Consider the following 23,802-nt stretch of genomic DNA (forward strand, 5'->3'; position numbering starts at 1 on the left):
CCAACTGTATGAGGTTCAACAAGGCCAAGTGCCGGGTCCTGCACTTCGGCCACAACAACCCCAGGCAACGCTACAGGCTTGGGGAAGAGTGGCTGGAAAGCTGCCCAGAGGAAAGGGATCTGGGGGTGCCGGTTGACAGCCGGCTGAACATGAGCCGGCAGTGTGTCCAGGTGGCCAAGAAGGCCAACGGCATCCAACTGTATCAGAAATAGTGTGGCCAGCAGGAGCAGGGAGGTGATCGTGCTCCTGTGCTCGGCACTGGTGAGGCTGCACCTCGAATACTGTGTTCAGTTTTGGGTCCCTCACTACAAGAAGGACATGGAGGTGCTGGAGCGTGTCCAGAGAAGGGCAACGAAGCTGGTGAAGGGCCTGGAGCACAAGTCTTATGAGGAGCAGCTGAGGGAACTGGGACTGTTTAGTCTGGAGAAGAGGAAGGTGAGGGGAGGCCTCATCGCGCTCTACAACTACCTGAAAGGAGGTTGTAACGAGGTGGGTGTTGGTCTCTTCTGCCAAGTAACCAGCGATAGGACGAGAGGAAATGGCCTGAAGTTGTACCAGGGGAGGTTTAAATTGGACATTAGGAAAAATTTCTTTACTGAAAGAGGGGTCAGGCCTTGCCCAGGCTGCCCAGGGAAGTGGTTGAGTCATCATCCCTGGAAGTATTTAAAAGACATGTAGATGAGGTGCTTAGGGACATGGTTTAGTGGGCATGGTGGTGTTGAGTTGATGGTTGGACTCGATGATCTTAGAGGTCTTTTCCAACCTTAATGATTCTATGATTCTATGATTCCCAGCGAAGGTGCTCACACGGTGTCCTTTTGAGGAGACTCAGCATGCCGCAGATGTCCCACAGTACCTGCCCAGTCCCCCTTGTCCTACTCAAGGGCAGGTTGGCCCACAGTGAGTGGTGGTTGTATCTAAACAGGGTGCGGGTATATTTGCTGTAGTTGAAATACCACCAGAAACCAGTGCAAGAATGCTAGTCAGGAGGTACACTGAAGTCCTTGCTGGGCAGACAGCTAATTCTAGGTTGCTTTGTTTCCAGTATTTTAGAGCAGTATAATATAGTAAAGTCCCTTACCTTTCTTGTTTCACCTCTCTTTTCATACACAAGCTCCTTCTTCAAGAAACAGCAGTCCTTGAGCTCACAACTGGATTATTAGTTTTTGTTCATCCTCTGTTACCATTTAAATCCAGCTGTTCTTGAACTACCGATGGCAGGCTGGGGAATTCCTAACTCCCACCTGTCCTAAGTGAAAGTTTGCTTTCTACTTCTTTGTGTACATGGAATTTCTTCTTTAAAAGAAATAATATATACAAACTTCAACTTGAAACCAAAACCAGAAATGGATTTTGTCATACACTGGGGAAAGTTCCCAAAAGCCACCTTTGGTACACAAGGGTTTTGAAGCTCATTTGCCTACTCTTTCCTCACATGGTAGGCTTCTGCTCAATGCAAATCTAGAATGAGTAGGTTATGTAGAGAGATTTCTATAACCATTACTGATGGAGCACCAAGCTTTTAGGGCCATTATAGTTGCATCATTTACCAAATGGTCATGTTCAGTGTATTTTTTGAAGTGAAATAAAGTGAGCTGGCTTGGTATACCTATGTGGCCAGAGTTGTTTGTGTTTGTTTTCACTCCATTTTTCAAGCAGAAATGCATTTTTCAGTAGGGCATTATAGTGTTTTAGAGTAATAACCTATTTTTTTACAGGAGGTAAGAGTGGGGAGGGCTATAAAGGGCTATGTCAATATTTCTGAATTTAATAGCACTAGGGCCCCTTTCTTTGTCCTGAGGATAAGAGGCATAGCTCAACTTGCATGGCAAAACCCTCTATCCTGCCCTTTCTCTGCAGGCTCGCCTCTTCCACGTTGCCTATTGGGAACAGCCTGTGTGCTGGGTTATTTGCTGAGCCATGCCCAGGCACCATGTGGGAGAGGGCTAGGCCATGTGGACCAGGAGGTGTCTTAGCAATGAAACAGACAGTCATGGGCAGGGCTAGTGTCCTGGCTCTGTTTGGGCCACAGCTGAAAAAAAGTCCTAAAATCCTAAGGTCCCCAAGGGTGAGCAGTATAGAGGAGAAGACGGCACAGAGGCAGAAAGAAAACATTAGAGAGAGGGTTGAGGACAGATGATGTAATATTGGCACTAATGTTTGCCGCAGGCTGCAGTGGTGAGGGTGCTTAAGGTGTGGGGGTTTTGCTTGGGTTTGGTTGTATGTTTTTAAGTCTTGTGCCATAGACTAAGACCAGGAATTGAAAAGGTGCACAAGTGTCTTAAAGCTGGCATAACTTCCCTACTGCAGAATGTGTGCTGAGCTGCTTAGATATGGGCTTCCATAGGGTATTGCTAAGTATGAGTATGTTTCTGGTGAGATTTTAGCTTAGTCGAGTGGCTTGGCTTTTGCTTGATTTGTTTCACTATTTAGAGAATTCTCACTTTTCCTTTCAATTCCCTCCTGGATCTGTAATTTCATGCTGCAGGGGTTGATCACATGTCATGTTACTGTGGGCAGTAGCTATGAAAAATTATGACCCTTCTCATGAGCATCAAAGGAAACAGTGATGAAAAGTAGCCCAAACCCGGACTAGAAAGGTAGAAAGAAAGCAATCCTTAGATAATTTTGGTGGCTGCAAGGTGCTGTACCTTCTATATGAATTTCGGCTTAGTGGACGCTTGGCATGTGTGTCTGTCTTTTTTCCATGAATAGTGGATGAGAAAGGAAATGTAAGACTTCCCGCCCTACAAACAAATGCCAATCTTTGGGAGTTGGCTTGTTGTATTCCTGTTGATTTTTTTCAGGCGCAAAACAAGGCTTCCTCAAAAAAGCTGTGAGCAGCAGCAAAAGCACCAGAGTCATTTATCTGCAGACTTGAGGGTGCAGCACTGCTTTCTCTTATAGCAGACAATTTTCTCTGTCACTTTTGAAGTTGCAAATAGGTTTTTAAAAATAAAAAACATCGTACTATTGTCTCAAAATTTGTGAGTTGAGGATTTAATTACATTCTGACATAAAGAATGGAAAATAACACACTAATGACACACAGGAAGCAAGTTCTGGCAAGATGGGGTCTTCTGTAGGCTGTTGTCTTGTGGTCCTGTTCACGTGAGAGTGCTGTTTGACTCACAAATTCTGTTTAAACTGTAGATAATTTTTTAATATACCATGAGTTTGTCACCTAGCTACAAAATAAATTTAAAGCTTCAATACAGCAAGCTTTGGTGGACTCATTTACTATATATTTTAATTTTTAAGGCGGTGAAAAAAAGCTCGTGGAATAATGTATGTATTAGTCTAGTCCATTTTTCTTAGAAAGTGATATAACATTTTCTTCTAAATGCATGCAAGGTTCTTAAATTATCCTGTGGTTCACTTTTATACAAGAACTGTGTGCAGTATTTCTTCTTCTAACAACAGCGGCATCTATCACAAAGACACATTCACCTTTCACACACATTTGTTATTTCAGTTATGATGGTTACTGTGATAATACTATTTTACTTGTGTGATGGCACTAGATAAAATATTCATTGTTCCCTCGGTGGGGAGCAGTTTATAAAACTTTTATCTCTGCTAATGGAATACTGATACACCGTAAATGCCTTGTGTAGATACAGAAGACTGTATGAATGTTGTGTAGCTAATAATTCAGCTTTGAAATACTAATTGCACTGGGGACATAAAAGGTTAAAAGAAACAATTATGAAATTCAGGTTTAAAGTGCATCTTATGGAGAGTGACTTGGAAATTCTTGTTTTGCTTGATGCTGTTCTCAGGTAACAACTTTAGAAACTTCAAATAGAAATTTGTTTTCTATGGTTTAGTGCTCATGTCTGATTTAGAATCATAGAATCATAGAATAGTTTGGGCTGGAAGGGACCTTTAAAGGTCATCTAGTCCAAACCCCCTGCCGTGGGCAGGGACATCTTCAACTAGAACAGGTTGCTCAGAGCCCCGTCCAACCTGACCTTGAATGGTTCCAGGGATGGGGCATCTACCACCTCTCTGGGCAACCTGTGCCAGTGTTTCACCACCCTCACTGTAAAAAAATTCTTCCTTATATCTAGTCTAAATCTACCCTCTTTTAGTTTAAAATCATTCCCCCTTGTCCTGTCACAACAGGCCCTGCTAAAAAGTCTGTCCCCGTCCTTCTTATAAGCCCCCTTTAAGTACTGAAAGGCCGCAATATGTCTCCTCGAAGCCTTCTCTTCTCCAGGCTGAACAACCCCAACTCTCTCAGCCTTTCCTCACAGGAGAGGCGTTCCCTCCCCGTGATCATTTCTGTGGCCCTCCTCTGGACCCGCTCCAACAGGTCCATGTCTTTCTTCTGCTGAGGGCTCCAGAGCTGGATGCAGGACTGCAGGTGGGGTCTCACCAGAGCAGAGTGGAGGGGCAGAATCACCTCCTTTGACCTGCTGGCCACGATTCTTTTGATGCAGCCCAGGACACGGTTGGCCTTCTGGGCTGCGAGCACACATTGCTGGCTCATGTCCAGCTTTTCGTCCACCAGTGCCCCCAAGTCCTTCTCAGCAGGGCTGCTCTCAATCCCTTCCTCCCCCAGCCTGAATTGATACTGGGGGTTGCCCCGACCCAGGTGCAGGACCTTGCACTTGGCCTTGTTGAACCTCATGAGGTTCATGTGGGCCCACTTCTCGAGCTTGTCCAGGTCCCTCTGGATGGCATCCCGTCCCTCAGGCGTGTCAACTGCACCACTCAGCTTGGTGTCATCTTCAAACTTGCTGAGGGTGCACTCAATCCCACTGTCTATGTCACTGATGAAGATATTAAACAGTACCGGTCCCAATACGGACCCCTGTGGGACACCACTCATCACCGACCTTCATCTGGACATTGAGTCGTTGACCACTACCCTCTGGGTGTTTCCATCCAACCAATTCCTCACCCACCGGACAGTCAATATGCTGGAAACCTAAATAAGATCTACAGTATTTCCTGTGGATGGTACAGTGCTGTGGCATGGTGGAGGTTGCTACTACACTGGGATGTAAAAGAGGGCAGTGAATGTATGAGAGTTGAAAGGGAGGGGGAGCGGTAGAGGCTTTTTACTACGGAAAGAGTTTGTCCGAAGTCATCACCTATCCCCAATGCCTCCTAATGTAGAATCATCAAATTTGCGGATGACACCGAATCGGAAGGGGGCAGCTGACATGCTTGAAGGCAGGGCTGCTGTTCAGAGGGACCGTCTGAGATCCAGCAAGGTCAAATGCCAGTTCCTGTCCCTGAGAAGGAGGAATTGCTGGCAGACATACAGGGTGGGGCCTGATGGGTTTAAGAGCAGCTCTGCTGAAAAGGACCTGTGGGTCCTGGTAGACAGCAAGCTGAACATGGGCCAGTCGTGTACCCTGGCATCAAACACAGCCAACAGCATCCTGGGCTGCATTAACAGCCTGCACATTGAGAGAAGTGATAATCCTCCTTTACCTGGCACTCGTTAGTCCACATCCAGAATACAGCATCCCATTTTGAGTCCACCAGTAAAAGAAAGACATTGATAAACTGGAGCAAGTTCTGTGGTTGTGGGAACTGGAGCACGTGCCCTGTGAGGAGATGCTGAGGGAGGTGGGCTTGTTCAGCCTGGAGGAGAGACAGCTTTGGGGGGACTTTCCAAGACACACAAGGAAGTTATCCAGAAGACAGAGCAAGGCTCTTCACAGTGGTGCCTGGTGGGGAGGACAGGAGAGAGAAGACGGGACTTGAAAAGAAAGTTTCAGGCTGGGTGTAAGGAAAATTTTTGTCACTATAAGGGCAGTCAAGCAGTGAAGCAGGTTGCTCATGAGGTTGTGCAGTCTCTGCCCTTGGAGGTTTTCAAGACCCAACTGGGCAAAGCCTAGAACAGCCTGGTCTGACCCCAGAGGTAGCCCTGCTTTGAGCCAGAGACTGGAGTAGAGACCTGCTGAGGTCCCTCCCAGCCCAAGCGGCTCTACAGTTCTGACCTAGGACAAAGCTTGGAGCCAAAACTTAACTTATTTTGTCCTTATTTTTTGGTACTAGACAAGAGCTAATGCTACTTGTCTACCTCAGTGATGTTTCAAGATAAGATATATAAAAGGCTATGATATTTTGGATGCTTTGGCAAAGTAGATATAGATAAAGCAGTTAGGCCTTTAAAGTCTGCCTAAGAAGCTGATAGAGAAGTATTGTTCATCTTCTCAAGCGCTAACTGTGAAGTCTTGGGAAGCTCTTTTCTGTGGGTTTACTTTCATGAAACTCCACCATACATATTTTCTCTATGTGCTGCCAAAGAAGTCGATCACCTTAAAAGGTAGTCAGCTGCAAAATGTGTTAGTGTTAGCAACGGCTCTGACAGCAGGCTGTCTATATGCTTCTGCCAATTATGGTAACATTTGTCATATTTTCCTAGTTAATATTTTTCTTCCTGCTATGGTCGTTGTTTCTGTGGGCTTCTCAACAGAGGGGAAGCAGACTTAGCAGCCTTTACATCAGAAGCACTGTACCCAGTTCTGCCCTGTGCGTCAAATGTACAGCTAATTGATGGATAAACTGAGAAGTCTTTTTTTTTTTTTCCCCCTCCCACCTTTCAGTCTTGGTGATCTTTAGTAAGAGATTTGCAAAACTGTCCTACAATTTTCACACATAAATAAGGAATTGACCTCTTTTAGAAAGAGGTTGGAAGAGTTACAGAAAATGACTTTCATTTTGTGGCATTTCAACTCATAAAGAGTCTTTGAGGTAGCGTTAGAATAGGCAGGGGTGTATACATAGAAGTTTTAAGAAATCTTGGGAGCTTGAGATTTAGAATATTCTCTAATACCTTTTCTTAACTGTTTCTTCTTTTTCTTCTCCCTCTCTACCTGCCTTATCTTCTGCAGGAAATAAAGAAGGACATGAAGAAAGAAAATACTGCCAACAAACCACCAGAGAAGCCTATAAATGAAGTTTCCAATGGAAGCCCTTTACTGTTGTCTGAGACAATTATTAGAACAAACAAAAAAGGTATAGTATATGGAAGCTTAAATGCAGATTAAATTCAGACCTCTAAAAGAACAAAATGTAAACCTTCCTTGTTTCTAGAAATAAAGCTAGAGTCTATTTAACTGTAAAGGCATAGCAGGAATAATAAAAAAAAAGATCTCATTGTCCTCTTAGTCTGGCATATGGATGCATGTATTATGTATAATATTTCCACATTAATTTGCACAGACGTCCCTTTCTTCTTAAAGAAATCCTTCCTAGATATATTTAATTAAGGAAAGCTGTATGAGGAGATTACTAAAGCTTATTAAAGTAAGGAACTGACAACTTGTGTATATGGAGGTTTTTGCACAGTGATGACAGTCCACATTCACGTATTCATGTTCTATCTAGGACAGAGACTGGTTACTGACAGAGAACTTTGAGGGAAAAAAAAAGGAAAACATAAAGTTTAATGCATTGGTTTCCTGGGAAGTGTCTATCACTGTCTTCTGTTTCAGACTGGAATGTGTGCTCTTCATGTCTGGCTTGACACCCAATGCAGATTCCTATGTAGCATTTTGAGTTGCTAAAATGAAAGCCTCCAGATCTTCTGTCTCTTTCCCTAGCTCCCAGTCCTGCTCTCAGAAATATCGCAACAAAACAAAAAATTGGCAGTGTAAAAGATGGATTTTTCTTTCGATTGTGTTTATGCTTCCATTCGTTTGTGGGAGGAATATTGGCTGTGTGCAAATGATGGGCTGTATTTTTTCCTGGAGAATTCACTGGACGTTTCTTGCTTGCTGTCTTATACAGAGTAATCTGCTATCATTAATCATTGCTGTAATGTAGTTTCCATTTTGGCATGTCTTCTATACTGTTAGGACTATGCATATGGAAATTTCCTCTTCCATATTATCAGCTAATATTGTATTTGAGCTGGCAGTTTGACTAGAGGTCTTAAACCTAAGGTTTGCAACTGCAAATGAGGAAGATTTAATAATTTCTGCAAAATGTATGACTTCCTTTAAAATGTGAGGGGGAGTAATCTCTACCTCTTTTGCAAGGAGTGATGTCCTCTGAAAGAAAAAATTGGAAATAAATCACAGAAAGCTTTGTCTTTTGAGTTTGCAATGTCATCTTGAATCTGGAGACACGTCCAACATTTCTGCTTTGGGTCATAGGTTTTTCAAGCAACAGCAGAATTAAATTACCAAGAATTATTCTTTTTCATGGCTGCTATACAGAACCATATGAGTAGTTGGGAAATTATCTAGGGACCAAGTCTATTCCATATTGCTTCAGCTGCTATTTGGAGAAGGCTAATAGCTGTGGCAGATGCAGAGATTCGGTTCAGTCACAAGGGAATAGCACTCCAAATATGATGCTTAGAGCATAGGCTTTCTCCTCCTCTTTCTTCCCTCTGGCTCAGAAGCTTTAAAGGATTCAGGAGATAAAGAAGTTCTTTTTCTGTCTGTAGCTGGAGAATACAAAACTTCATATTTATTGAAAGGAGAGAAGCAAAGAGTGACACGAAGATCTGTAGCTTGAGGAAGGGGTTAGATTTGGAAATAGCAGATTTCATATTAGGATGTTATTGCATTGGATTTCGTTGGTGGTGATTGCACTTCTCATGGCTACCTCTACATAGTGTCAGGGTTAGTAAATTTTTCATTTTGGCTGCTTCTCCACAGCTGTTTCCATTGCTGCAGAGCAAGCAGTTGCAGCATGCCGTACTCTAGCAGTACAGTTAAGGATGCATAGAGCGTAACAAGGCCAAGAGAGCTTCCCCTCTTTTTTTCTGGGGTCAGTTTGAGCATGGTGCCAAAGTAGCCTTGTTTAAGTGAGGACAGCTAAGCAAGTAGTTACTGTTGTGTTCAGTAATAGTCTTCTAAGAGCTATGTGGCAAATATCCTTGTGGAAACTGTTGCTATATTTTACTGAAGAGGGAGCCCTAAATGCCACAGGAATTATTTTCTTCAAGTGTTCTTGTGCTGTGATTTTTATTAAACCCTACTTCAGTCTGTTTACTGATCACAGAACGTGACCTGACCTGAAAGAGGGTACTTTTTTTTTTTCCTCCTTGTTGTTAGGAAGTGAGGAGGAGAGGGATGCATCTAAAGGTCTTTAGCCACTGTTCAGCAGTGAAAATAGTAGGCAGTATTATTTATTTGCTTGGGCAATGTAATCTTGCTGCTTGGAACTTCAGAGCAGATCCAGTGATGTGGGATTTAAGTATTCTGTGCTGGTGCATTGTTTCTGTTACTAAGACGATGATAAGTGCTTTTCTACTGCTGTGGTGTTATGTTGCGTATTTTTACTACTTAACTTGGTTGGCCTAATTTACGTGGCAGCACTTTAGCAGGCATTTACATTTTGAGCAGAAGACTCTTGGCCTCTTGGGCTTCTGGCTTGTAGAAGGTTTTTCCTTGAGGAATATTGACGAGTGTCCAACAGTGGTATTCAAGGAAAATAGCTAAAGTATTTGTAAGAAACATCTAAGTAGCTAAGAGGAAAAGAATGGATTTCTGAACAAAAAAGTTATTTAGGATCCAACTTTGTATCTTGTTTGTTCATGGTAATTATTTCTAAGCACTGTATTGAAATCAGGGGTTCTTGTAATAAAATCAGCGTAAATTGAAATGCCTCTTGTAAAGGTTTATTTCATCAAATAAGTAATGGACATTACTACTTTGGATTATAGATGTAATGTAGGAACAATTTAAAGTGGGTGTAACGGCCCCGATAGCAGCCTACCTGGGTTAGTACTTCCATTACATAGTGAGGATGGCAACTGATTGTGGTGTTATTAGTTGTAGGTCACTATCTGTGTGAATCATTCAGGTTTTTGCTATAAAGACCAGGAGAAGATGGAAGGATTTGATTTTGTCTGCTTTTCACTGGGGGCAGTAAAACCGGAACATTTCTCATCCTTTAATGTTTCTTGCTGACTGCAAATACTAGTGACCTAATGGAAACAAATGGTAGAAATGACTGTTGTGGTGGACATAATTTAGGAAACTCTGTTAAACTTGGCCTTGATGTATTTGCGAGAATTAATATTTGTAGGTATTTCCTCTCTTTACAGGGTTGTAAGTATGATCTAGAAGTTAGGGCTACACCTAAGAAATAATGGGTTTATTTTCTAGGTCTGCCACAGACTTGCTGTGTAACTTTTACTTATCACTTAAACTCTGTTGACCAAATTACCACGCTTTAATTTCCAAGGTTAGGTATCTTAATATGTATGGATTTTTCAGATAGGCAGAGGTTTTTTTTCTGATTTATTGCAGTGGCATATCCAAATTTATTCATAACTTCCAGGTATTTCAGGTGTCTCTGCCTCAGGCTGCCTATTGGCAAAACCTGGGTTTATACCTGCCTCATAAAGATGTTGAGATCTATTATAGCATGGTAGCAATGGCAATTAACATCTAGGAAACTGAGCATTTTAATACAGCATTCCAATGAGTTCATGCTTCACCTCTGAAAGGCTCAAAAAAGGACCATTTGCTCAAGTGTAGAGATGGGGTAGGGAAACATAAAGTCCTTGTGCTTTCCTTGACAGTTCCCAGGGCTGCAGCAGTTTTGATGGGCGCTTCTGGTACTGCATTATCAGCCCGGGTCTAGGGAAAAAGGCTGTGGCACTGAAAGATGTGTCTGAAGCTGTATGAATGTCAGCTGTGGTTGGCTTGCATATCCTTTGCCAGAACCTGGGAAGGATCATTCTTTTGCTTCTTGCTACAGCTCATATGCCAAGAAAATCCTTTCCTCGCCAGGTGTGGGTCTTTTAGTATATCTTTTCACTGCTCCAGAATTTTTGGTTGGCATATAGAACTATTGTTCTAAAACTTCTGTAAAGCTGACTTAAAAAAAAAAAATCCTTTTTTTCTATTTAGAATTGGCATTGTTGCACCCTGGTAATAACAGGTTGGGAGAGCCTTTTCTTCCCTGAGAACATCTTCAGATTGAAAAAAGCAAAATTATTGCTATTGTTACTGTTGTTTAATAACGTAAGAAAATTACAGTCAGATCTTGGAACAGGAACACACTGAAAGATATATTTTTTTTTTTAAATGCTTTCCCAACATGGTGAAATTCCATCTTTTCTAAGTTAAGTTTCAAAATCTAAAAACAGATCCAAAGTTGTGCAACTGTGTCAGATCTATCACAAATTCAGTATGATCTTCATCCAGGTACGAAGGGTCATAATGGAAACTTGCATGCAATGAGCTTAACTGTTAAATGGCTATGGCTTATTTTAGGATAGTTTTGTTCTGATTTTTGAGTATTCTATTTTTATGTATCCTATTTATTGCGCTGTGTTGTGTATTTGGGACTAGGAGCCCACTTGCATAGGCCAAATTGCAAAACTGGAGTTGATAGGCTGTATTTTGTAAGTAAACTAGCAACAATTGTTATACAAGTAAACATATTTGAGGAAAAGATATATTGCCTTGCCAGATGTATTTGTTTTATATAAACTGTAAATGCAGTCTGCATTGAGGTTATTCAAGCCAGCAAATCTGGAACAGCTCATTGTGTGTTACATGCTCTTAATCAGAGCCAAACACAGAAAGCAAGGAAATGTTTTTTCTAGTTCTCTTGAGAATTATTTATTTTACCTTCCACCCTACATTTAAATAATAAAGCGAATTTGCATCTTATCCAAAAAGGGAGAGTTTTGTGAAAGTAGGTTTGATGATATAATAGGTTTATGTTATGAATAAATAACAAGTCTATTGTATGCAAAACTGAGATTTAAGTCTATTTTTGTCAATTAGAGAAATGGGAAAAGTATTTTACAAGTAAAATGCTTCACCGTTTGGTTCAATAGTTTTGTGATTATTTGGATACAAAAAGACACCTGTTGTGGTTTAACCCAGCAGGCAGCTAAACACCACACAGCCGCTCGCTCACTCCCCCCCAATGGGACAGGGGAGAGAATCGGAAAAAAAAAGGTAAAACTTGTGGGTTGAGATAAAGACAATTTAATAGGACAGAAAAGGAAGGGAAAATAATAATAATGATGAAAGAATATACAAAACAAGTGATGCACAATGCAATTGCTCACCACCTGCTGACCGATGCCCAGCCAGTTCCCGAGCAGCGGACGCCCAGCCGGCTTTTCCCCTAGTTTATATACTGAGCATGACGTCATATGATATGGAATATCCCTTTGGTCAGCTGGGGTCAGCTGTCCCAGCCATGTCCTCTCCGAACTTCTTGTGCACCCCCAGCCTACTCGCTGGTGGGGTGGGGTGAGAAGCAGGAAAAGGCCTTGACTCTGTAAGCACTGCTCAGCAGCAACTAAAACATCTGTGTGTTATCAACGTTATTCTCATCCTGAATGCAAAACACAGCACTATACCAGCTACTAGGAAGAAAATTAACTCTATCCCAGCCGAAACCAGGACAACACCCCATCTATTAAAAAGGCAAGCTGTTGGTGACTCAGTGTATGAGTGTGTCGACTGAGTTTTATATTAAGTAATTTATGTAAGCTATGATACTGGTCATATTTTTCAAGAGAAAGGCAAACCTCAAAATTTCCTTTATAAAATCTTTTATTACTAAACCTAGTGCAAACGACTGCCTTTGTCATATGCCAGTCATGTGTTTGCTGAGGTGTCTGACCGTCAGTACACTCAGCTTTGATTTTCCTTTCAAACAAGGAAGTTAAAAGGCATTAATCTGTCTTTCGGTTGGATTATCTTTCCGCTGTTTATATGTTCAGGCCTTCTCCACAGACAGGCTTTGGTGTTCCCTTGCAAATACTGCCAACTTCAGAGAAATTATAGCTAACATGAAAAAAGAATCCTTTTCGTTTCTAAGATCAGCTGATTGGTGTATATATACAGTTTACACAAATATGCACAAGAACATACTTCTCAGCCTGTTAAGGTTAAAATATGCATACAACATATGACACAAACCCAAAATGAGACATAAAAAATTAATGGCACAGGAAACTCAAATTCAGCAAAATATTTATTCTTTGAGTTTAAATACCATATCTGCATATGCATAAGTAGTATCTCAGGTAACACACATTTCCTTTAAAAGTACTGTTTCTTGAAAATAAGTACTTGGATAATTTTTACCCTCAGGTAAGCTACACTGCACTGAAGGGCACTGCTTTCAGTTCAGAGAGGCAGGAAAAGACACCGGTCTGTGCTGGACATGTGGGGGCAGCTGGAAAGAAACTTGGTGTGTATGTATGGTGTGTGTGACCTGTAGTGGTTGAACAAATTTTTTCTGGAGGCAGGTGAGAACTCCTCTATCCCATGCCAGAGCAAAGACCTCTACTTACTAAAGTTCCTTTTTGATTATTCAAAACAATGTATTATTTTATACATGCAACGTGTAGAGGATACATGGAAAAACGATGATTCTCTCTAGCATTTTGGTTTCATGATTCTTTTCTTCTGACTTAATGTGCATGGAATATAGCTAATTTTGGAGCTGATGAATAAGATGCGTTCAGATGAGGGGTAGTTGTCTAATGTGTGAACATCCTTCTGCGCATCATGGGGCCATGCTTTTGGATTCAATATCCTTTTGTATAAATACATTTATATGGTAAGGGAAGTCATAAAACAGTGCAATTTAAAATTATTGCATTAACTGCCTGATGCTGTAAAATAAGTTTGGTTCTTTTGGGGTTTCTCTTGTAGTTGTAACTATACTGTGAAATCTGCGATTCTCTGATTAAGGAATGGCAGAAGACGAGCAGGGTGGCTCACCTGAAACTGAGCCTTGGAGTGAGTCATTGGGGTGACTGTACACTTCCCAGTGCCTAGCTTGGGGTGTCTACGCCTCGTATCTGGCAGCTGTGATAGGAGAGAGTCAGACTTCCTATTCTGTGGTAGAGACAATGAAAGCAAAGGAGCAATGCAGGGGTACTGTTGTGGAAGGTAAAACATAACCCTGTCTGGAATGAAAATGTGGGGTCAAGAGAGTATACTTTGACTGTGCAAGCCAATATATTTTCTGTGAGCTGTGAAACTTTGCCAGTGTACTTTAAACTGGGTCAAGAATGCTTGTCTTGTCGTTCCTGGAGTTAATCGTGATGAATTTGCAACTGCTAAGTTAAATACGCCCATCTAAGTGTGCTGTCACAGTGACAGGCAGATCCTTAGTTCAGTGCTGCTTTCTCTTTGCGTGCTTGGATGGTGGCTGGGATGGTGCTGTGTTGCTTTTATGGGGACAGGGAACTGGCGTTAGCCTTCCCTGCTGGGCCGGAATCAGGGCTGTGCGGCTGTTGACGTCTTTCCCCCATCGCCTGTAGGTAGTGATAAGAGCCAGCCGTGCTATGGTAAGTTACGGCACTAATCAGCGTACTGAGGCAGTTGGAGCTTTCTGGCCTCTGTGACAACCATAAAAAACTTTGAATGATTTCTGGGGTTGTAGGTGAGAAGCAGCGCCTGTCAACAGCTCCCTTGGGTCTCCTTCAAATTGCAGTGTCATGTGACATGAATTGAAGACCTACATAATTTACATAAATGATTGGTCTGAGAATTTGTTCTTAACCCCGTAAGCACCCCTCTGTAAAAAAGATATTTGGACGTATGTGGAAGTTTAATGTAAATGTATGCCTTTGTACTTTTTTCTATGATTGTATTTTTTAAAAACAGTCCCATACTTGTGCTCTCTGCGTTGTGATAGAGTGACTTGTTCTGCGTTGTGATAGAGTGTTGAATCACTTCAGTGCAGGAAACTTTTTGACTTCTGTCTACTTGGACCAGAAGGAAACTACAATCATTATTCAAGAGCTTCCTCTTCTGATGGAATGGTATTTATAAACCCAAGCTGGGATAAACTTCTGCAGACAGTGGCAAGAATGTACGCAGCAAAAATGAACCGTGGCTGCTGGCAGGAAAGATCATCACTGCCTTGGTGGTTTAGGAGAGCTGAGCAGAGAGTTCTGCTTAGAAGTATGCTGCAGGAGGGACCTCTGTGAACCAGCTGCCACTCTGGGGTTTGGTTAGGAGTGTGTGTCTGTGGAGGGGATTTAACTCTGAATGCACTTTGCACAGGGATTTTTCACCTGTTCTCTTGCCCTACTCCCTTTCCTGTGTGCACGTATGCAACATCTGGAGTGCTTTAAGCAAAGCTTTGCTGTTGGCTGCAAGTGACAAGAAACTATATGAAAGTCTTGCCCATGAGGCACATTGTTTGTGCTGTTTTATGGTGTATAATAGATTCTATGAAACATTTTACTTCCAGGAATTGATAGAGGCTTTAAAAACTTTCTTCTGATAAAATGACATGCCTGGAATGAACTTGTCACTGTATTAATCCCAATTATTTTTTACACGCTGTGTGAAATACTTCGATTCATCTGCTTAAAAGCCCCTGAAGTTAGGGAAGTTTGCTTTGCTATAACCAGATTTGAAAAACACATAGAGGTATCAGATAGTGTTGATAATGCATGGCTTGGATTATTCTGAGTAGGATGGCATTATTAGCTATGTAGGCTTTCAGTTTTCAGATTCCTATATTATGTAGGTGCGGTGCCTCGAGTAAAAAGATACTATGCCTGCAAAAGTATATTTCTTGTTTCTACTGGCATGAAGTTTCCTAAATTTTATTCATTGAATACTTCATGCATGTTTTATCTTATTGGAAAATTTTCTCCCTTACGGTCTTCTACACCATTATCAAGGTGCCCAGAGCATGGAAAGTTGTGCTGTTGTTAGTGGTGCATTGTGCTGTATTGCACTGTTTACCATATTTTTTTATGGTTATATCACTGTTTTCTAATGTTATTTCACAGTTAAGATGCACCAGTAGTTCACAGTAGTTCCTATTCTATATCCTTCTGCATTCTTTTTCTAATTATAAATACATGGTTGTGCCTGTTTCTTGCTTGGTGTTAATTAGTAATATCATCCTTTTAAAAATTCAAAGTTTGTTTCTGATGATGGTTAGTTTCCAAGCTCATTGGTAGGGTGGTTGTGCTTGACAAGGGAGTGAAATGTGGAAGTGCTGACAAGTGGCTGATTGCTGATTCTTGGCCCCAAGCGCACAATTGCGATAGGAAAGATTATTATTATCTGTCACACAGCAAGAGCCGTTATTTCCTAACTTCAGCACCGACTTTATTTAGCAACTGAAGCGGAGGCTGGGCAGAGGTCCTCATGGTGACAAGTAGCTCCCTGCAGATGCCCAAATTAGCTGGGAATGAGTTTTGAAGTCAGAGAGGGTGTAGTGCTACTAGCACGGTCCTCTGCCTAGGCTGTATCGCCCCAGTGAAGCCCCTCATAGTTTCAGCTGTTACTATAGCATCTGCTGTGACTGCATCTTCATAAATCTGCCACTCTACTCCACAGACTATTCCAGAAAGCACTGGCACCCCCAAGGACCCCAGGCCACCTGTGGCAGCCCAGGGTATATCTGCTTCCCCCCAGCAATATTTGGCTGCTCCAGAATCTGTTTCTGATACTGTTTTCTCTAGGGACCAGATTTTGTCAGCATTGTACCCGTACGGTGCTCATCCTGGCACTGTATTCATTGCTCAGATTTCTTGAGTAGTGCGCTACAGTAGATGACAGGGATAACGCTGTGTTTAGTGATCAAACAGGGTACAGTAGCATCCCAGCTGTCCAGTAGTTTGAATTTAAGCCATCATACACATTTAAGCAGCTTTTTTTTTTACACTAGGTCATGTATTTTCCTGTCATCCTCTGTCATGCATTCATTGTGGATATTTCAGTGGTAAAACAACCCATTAAAGTACCCTCACACAAGCTTCAATCATTAGTACCAGATATTCCATTCATTTTAAATAACGTTAAATGCTGTATTTTTGTATTTCGCTAATGCATTTAGTACCACGTGTACCTTGTGTAGACTTCTGTTAGATTCCAGACGTCCTTGATCTATATAGTCTGGTACCTAGTTCTGCAAAAGCTGCAAGATGCAATGTCAGCCATTATTGCTTCATTTTGCAACTATAATCATAGGACTTAGTATTTTTTCAGGCCTAGGAATTCTGTTAGACTACTGACTCAGCATAGTGTTATCCTAACTTACACGGGTCGTGGTTACTTCTGGGAATTCATAAGAGGTCAGGAAGTGTCCAGGAAATGATTTAAAGAAAAAAAAGCTCCAGTGACCTAAGGAAAACCAAAAGATTCACTCACATGCCTGGCAGCTATTGAGCAAATAGAATAGTGGGAAATAAAAGTAATAAACGTTGAAAGGTTAGCCTGAGGCTGTCGTTTCAGAAACGTGTCAAGCTAGCACTGCCACCAAAAAAAGGACCATCTTCCCTGTTTTTCTTCTTCCGATGTTCTGGTACAGACGTCTGGCTGCATGGTGGGCCAGACGAGGAGAATGATCAAGGTTAACATTAAACTAGCCAGAAAAATGCAGAGGTTGTTTTTACTAGCGGGTCAGATCACTGTCTACCTCCTCACACTGCTGCATGAGCACTTGATCTGACAGGACAGCAAGGAGTGTTGCAGGAGCCGGGAGAAACAGAGGGAGCAGCAGTGCTGCCTTTTATTTGCTTGCAGGTGAAAATCGTTCTAAAAGTGCTATGAGAGAGTGATGGTTTGTCAAACTTTTTCAAAGATGGTTCATGGTTACTTGGTTAAATCAACAGCTGAAGAAAACAGACATGCTGTCTCGTCAGTTTGAATGGCCAGCGTTGCTTTTCACTTTTCTCTTGTGTTGGGGAGGTATACGGCTTGGTCAGTGTCCCCAAAAAACAGCATTGCTGTTGTATACAGAATCTTTCTTATACAGAACCCTTCTCCCCTCCCCACTCTTCATCTTGTCACCACAAAACCATTTTGGAGATGGATTTCATTACAGACGCAGCTGACTTGAGCCAGAGGCCTATTTATTTACAGCTTTTAACTTTGAGGAAGTAACTTCTCATTCATGTAGCAAGTGTAATGGAAAAGACAAGAGGAACTTGACAGCTGTTTTTAGGAAAAGATAGTGTTTATCCCAGCAAAACTAAAAAAGATGTTGAGACATTACAAACTTCAAACCTAGACCTTTTTTTTATTATTGTTATTTTAAGGTGAAGGAGCTTCTTTTAATGTGTACCTCAATTGCCCTGTCAGCTTGAGTAGTCCTCCACTTACATTTTTATTTCTATGCAATTTGATATTCTCCTATGCGTTGTATGAAAAACCCACTAAAAAAATGGAAACTGATAGTGCCAGAAAAATAGTAAACCTGATAAAGTGCTTTCAAAGGCACAAAGTGCATTTTGATCACTTTTTTGTTACTTTTATTTTCACAATTAAAAGTAATATTTTCACAAATAAAAGTAATATTATTGCACAAATGCCTCAGCTTAACAGCTGACACAATAGTTTTGTAATAGACTGTATGATTCAGAAGGAGAGGGCGAGCAGAGAAGTAGTGATGGGTGTACAGATGCCATCAAAAAAGCTACCAAGATGGCAAGGTATGAAACCAGCCTGCTTGCCTTGCCTGTCATCAGAAGTCTGGAAAACTCTTGTTTAAGGAAAACAGAACAAAAAGAGAGGGACAGTAAGCTAGAAGAAATTGCTTAGTTCAACATGGGGAGCTCGAGCATGTTGATTAGCATGACATTAAGGAGCCTTAGGGAGCGTCCGGGTGAAAGTCTGTGGAGGTGGCCCATTGCTAAGACACAGGGATAGAAGTAGTTTGTGTGAATGCTGCTGTGGGGAAAAAAGATAAGTATTAAGGAAAGGTTTGGTGGCAGGTTCAGTAGGGGATCTTGGGTGCAGTTGCATCCTTGGATAGACCTAGGAGAGCTGTGCAACTGGATTTCAGGAATTAGTTAATTTGGCAGGCAGTTTCATCCTTGCACAGATCAGAACTGACATAAAGTCATCACTACTCACAGCACGTTGTCAGAAGCAGAAATGGTTGTGACCCTAGAGGCAGAGCCAAAGGGTATTAGGGTGAAGAGTCACACTAGTATGTGTGCACACTATGCACGCTGCTTGCAGTAAGCAAAGCAACAGAGGTTTTTGGTGGGAAGTTATGTACAACTTAGAAGTTGGCATTTGGTACAATGTATTAAGACTGGGTTATTTCTGTATAGAAATCTTTCAAACGCACTGAAAACTGGCGACAAGCTGAAAATACAAGGTAAGTGAAGTTGGTTGGAAATAGATCCCTTGACTAGGAGACAGAATGTTTAATTTGTTAATCACTTACTATTCTGAATTTTATATGGGAAGTTACCATGCCGTAGAATTACAGAAATTAAAAGGCAGACAAGCTTTTAGTATAAAGACACAAAACCCAACAAGTGCACGTTCTGCAGTCAGGTTGTAGGAAGTTCTGTGCCAAAAAACTGGGGATACAAGTGTGAACTGGCCATGTCTGGAAGGGGGCAGAGTGGTTAAAATCCAGCACCTACGTTTGTCTAACTACCTACCTTTGCTGTGTTCTGGGGCTTCCCCACCATTTGCATTGTGAAATTCATTGCTTAATGCAAGAGTGGCACACTGCTCAAGTGGTTATTTGAAGTTTATTTAGAAACATAATGCAAGCTACAGCATCTTTGGGAGCTTAGGATATTTAATGTGGGAGTGGACACTTTCTGGCCTTTGCAGTCCCCTGTGTAAAGGAGACAGCTCTTTAGTAGCTATCTCGTTATGTAAGGTATTAAAGATTACATTAGATTTCCACCTAAATTTTTCAGTACAAAGACTGGACCTAACATAGAGAAACTACTGCTACACGGAAGAATATTTTTTAAAATAAATTCAGGGAAAGCAGACAACTGATTTGCACACAATACAGAAAGCTACGAGGATTTTATTTTCTTCCTTACTCTTCTTGTCTAGTTCTTAGAACCCAAAATGTAGTGTGGTAGATAGAACTGCTTTTGAAATAAAAATTTAACTGAGTCCTTGGAGAGAAAAATACAAATTTGTCATAAAGAGATTCTTCATAGATGCCGTATATCTTCATGAAAACTTCCTTTTTCAGATCCAATAGGAAACCTATTATAAAACTCATTTCAGAATGTGAAGGCTCTGATGTCATTTTCTGAATCAAATTTATTTAAAGTGTAAAATTGGTTCTGCTAACACCCCTGTGTTCTGAGAAGACTGCTATTTGCCCTACAGGCCCACATAAAGGAAGAAAGAGGTAAGAAGTTTACTTCCCCCTTCAAGCTGTCCGCCCTTGATGAAGGGGGTAACTGCAGTTCCCAGGAGGCCTTCAGCATTCAGGGAGACAGGGAACGTAGCTCCCATGTTGCTATTCCAGGTGCCACTCCAGGGAAGCCATCTGCAGCAAGTGACTGGCATGTGCCCCAACCCCCTTTCTTAGTTTAGTGCAAAGGAGCTGGGCTCAAATACTGGCTTGCATATGAGGGAAGAGAGTCATATTGTAATCGTATAGCAAAGAGAGTGTCATCCTGTGACAATCTGGATGCCTTTGGTACTAGGAGTTTTATTCCAATTTCCTAATGGAACAAACCTTGTTGAGAACATCTGTTCATTTGCCCTCTTCCCCTTGATTTTTTTGAACCCTCTGGACAGTACCGGCTAGAGTTGACAGAAGAGTAGAGGTCTTCAATGCATTTATAGGAACATAGTAGTTCTTTTAAATGGAAAGCTGAGTAGAGGAATATGACACAAAGTAGTGCTCCTAACTTAATGAAAACCTCCATTTTGAGAGGCAGCAGCCAGTGGCCGAGTCACATAGGTGCGCTGGCCAGTCAGTCAGTATCTGTCTTGTTCTGTAGCGGCCCCAGCATCCACTATCACTTTCCCAGCTGTGCAGGTATAGGATACAGGTGGATGCTGGGGCAAGGGGTGGTGAGGGTGTGTAGAGGTTGAGGTGGTTAGAAGGCACTGGGTGCAAATCCATGGTTCTCCAAGCTTCATTAATTCTGCTGCTTATGAAACAACTTTTAGAGTCTTTTGGATGTCCTGTTCTTCATACAAAGATTAAATAATTTAATAATATGCAGATATACATAAAAGTTTCGCATATTTCTAAGCACACAAAACAATTCTTTTTTTCACTCACCTTATGCCACCTTTGTCAAAATACGAAGAGGAGCAAAAATGTGGAAGTTTATCTTCCTGATTTCTCTTTGAGGTTAAGAATAAAAATAAACAAACAGTAGCTCTGGAGTATTTTTGGTATAATGATGAAGGCTTCATTTCCCCTTGTATTTCAGTTACCTAAATGACAGTCTTACCGATTAACAAGCAAGAGAGGAATGAAAAGTGCTAAAGAGGGGCTGTCTGCAGCTCCCTAGTGAAATGCCAGTCCTCATAGACTGCAGTTCTGGTATTTGCTGTCTGATCCCAAGTGGCATTTACTGCAGATTAAGATCCTGAGGGAGTTTGGTTCAGCCTGGTGAGCTGAGGATGGGTTGTACTAACATGAGGTTTGTAAACAAGGAAAGGCATCAAATATATGAAATCAAGTTTCTGCGGGTTTGCTGGCAGCTCACACCTACTTGCAATAATGTACTTTGCTCTCAGCATCTTCGCCTGTCAGAGGCTGACACACAGGAAGGAGAGTGCCTCAGAGCAGCTTGGCAATCGAGCTGTAGACAAGGAAGATTAATGACAGAGAAATAATACAGAATTATGGGGCATAGGAGGTTTAAAGGGTAGCCTTAAAAGAGACTGACAGCATAGCTCAGGTTGGAAGGCACCACTGGAGACGGTCTAGATCAACCCCTTGCTCAAGCAGGGTAAGCTAGAGCCAGTTGCCCAGGATCATGTCCAGTTGGGTTTCGAATATCTCCAAGGATGGAGACTCCACAACCTCTCTGGGCAACCTGCACCAGTGTTTGACCACCCACCCAGTAAAAAAAAAAAAAAAGGTTAGAAAAACATTAGCTATATTCCATTATCAACTAGAGATCCTCATCCAGTGAAATCCCTGCTTTCCTGCTTTTCTGGTTGCTGGCCAAATAGCAAGATGCTGTTCAGACAGGAGCTTGTAGTCTTGAATGCTCAAGGCACAAGTCGTAAGTTATTGCAGAATGAAGCCACACCATGTCTCAGGCTAGTTTCTTAAAATGCAAACTTACTACTCTATATTTACAAAGACTTTTTGGAAGGGAGTGCTCTATAAAGTGTCATTGTACACGGAAGAAAAAGGTAAATGTGGACAGGATAAGAGGATGTCAAGACAGACTGAGGGGAATGTATGGTGGATGGGGTGAGAGCACAGCGGAAAAAGCACACACGAGTAAATGTTGGCCATAGAGTCCATTCGCCGATGCCGAAAGACTGGAAGGTCAAAGAGATATTGTTATAATGCAGTATCAAGCTCAAGTGTGTCTGCCTCTCTTGCCAGTGCTCTCCTATTAGAGTAGCATCCTTAGCATAGATGGCTCAGGTACCGTCATGTGGTCAGCTGGTCCCAGTAATGCATTGCATCCTTTAACTGGCAGCTTTAAACAGAGAAGCTTTTGGGGGCTTATATATATTTCTTTTAACACCACATAGCTCCCATGCTGGACAGCACTGGAGCAATTTCATTTTCAATTGCCTGTCTTGAAAAATTTCTTTGGGTGATTGTGCTATCAGTCCTTTATTTCTCACTTTCATTGCACAGTAGTCATTTAAAACAAAGGATAGATGTATGTAGACGAACGATTAAAACAATGAGAGATCTGAATATGTGCAAGGTAACTGAGAGGTAAATACAGCCCTGGCAATAGGGGCAGGTGGCACTAGTAGAAGTAAACAATCAGTTAATGTGTGTTCAAAATTAGAAGATATCAATGGTGCCTTTTATAAATCAACTCTTCCTGTATCATTTGAAATCAGCAGAGAAGCAGTCAGGAGGAGAGAGGGCAGATGATAAATGATTCATTTGCTTGCCTCCTCCTTGAGATTCTTTCCTTTGCCAGCTTGAGATAAAAGATGTCTTAAAGATTATGAATTCACAGGAAAATAACACAAGAAATGGGCAGCTAAGACAGTATTCTAATAGTCTAAATATCTTGTTTCTTATATTTTATCACCTGTTGGATCTCAAAATCTAGAAAAGCTCTTATATCAATGAATGACTTTGCTCACAAACATTTTGTTTCAATGAGCTTTCAATGAGGAGAAGCGGTTCTTCTGTATTTGGACTATAATCTTTTGTTCGTTGTGACTCAGCCTTTGGTTACAGGCAAGTCAGCTGGGCATGGGGAAACATGAAGACTGATTGTCAGTTGTGCTATACATCAAATATTCTGCTTTTCGCAGAACTTTGTGGTCATTGGTGAGAACAAATTTCAAAGGACACTTGTCTTTAACTGTATGAAGTCTTTCAAAGTTAATTCAGAACAGCCTGTATTTTCGGTTTCAGTAGGGGGCCATTTCTCTGCAGTCACTATTCACGAGGTGAGGTTCTTGCCTTAATGTGCTAATCTCTTCAGGGATCGCGAACTCCCACCACACAGGTCTGTATTGAAGATGCCAAAGAATACTTTAACCTGAGACTTGTTACAATAAAACTTTTGCAACACAAACCAAACATGACAGTGTATTCTTTGTGGGTTTCTACATTGAGAACACACTGCATTTAAAATATTGGAAACAGAATAAGATGTGAAGTAATTATTCTGACTCAGAAAGGGGGTATTTATATACTCCCACTTTAAGAAAGAGGCTAGATACATTGGTGAATATTTTATCATTCCTGTGGATCTCTGTGCTAACTGAAGTGAAAAGTGAAGGACTGACAGTTCTGCAGTGGCTGCCAATGCTGTGTACAGTAAAAGGAAGGACGATGTTTGCATGGTCACTCTGGGTTTGTCTGCAGGCAACCATGTTGCCCTGAAGTGCTATGTTCTGTACTGGAGAGGCGGTCTTCAGTTAGACTCTGCGGCTCTGGCTTCCTCTATTTCCACATACAAATTTGGCTTTGTTC

The 23,802-nt window shown here is 41.6% G+C and overlaps 1 protein-coding gene across 2 annotated transcripts in view; it reads left to right on the top strand.

Annotated features, from left to right (window-relative positions):
• The window catches only part of SH3KBP1 (SH3 domain containing kinase binding protein 1), a 233,375-nt gene that overhangs the window by 74,265 nt on the left and 135,308 nt on the right, over window positions 1-23,802 (top strand). For both annotated transcript variants that reach the window (XM_075175254.1, XM_075175263.1), the window contains exon 3: window positions 6,858-6,981. In XM_075175254.1, the coding sequence (XP_075031355.1) occupies window positions 6,858-6,981 (124 nt within the window). The remainder of the gene's footprint in view (window positions 1-6,857; window positions 6,982-23,802) is intronic.

The sequence above is a fragment of the Calonectris borealis genome, chromosome 1, assembly GCF_964195595.1.
Source record: "Calonectris borealis chromosome 1, bCalBor7.hap1.2, whole genome shotgun sequence".
Lineage (NCBI taxonomy): Eukaryota > Metazoa > Chordata > Aves > Procellariiformes > Procellariidae > Calonectris > Calonectris borealis.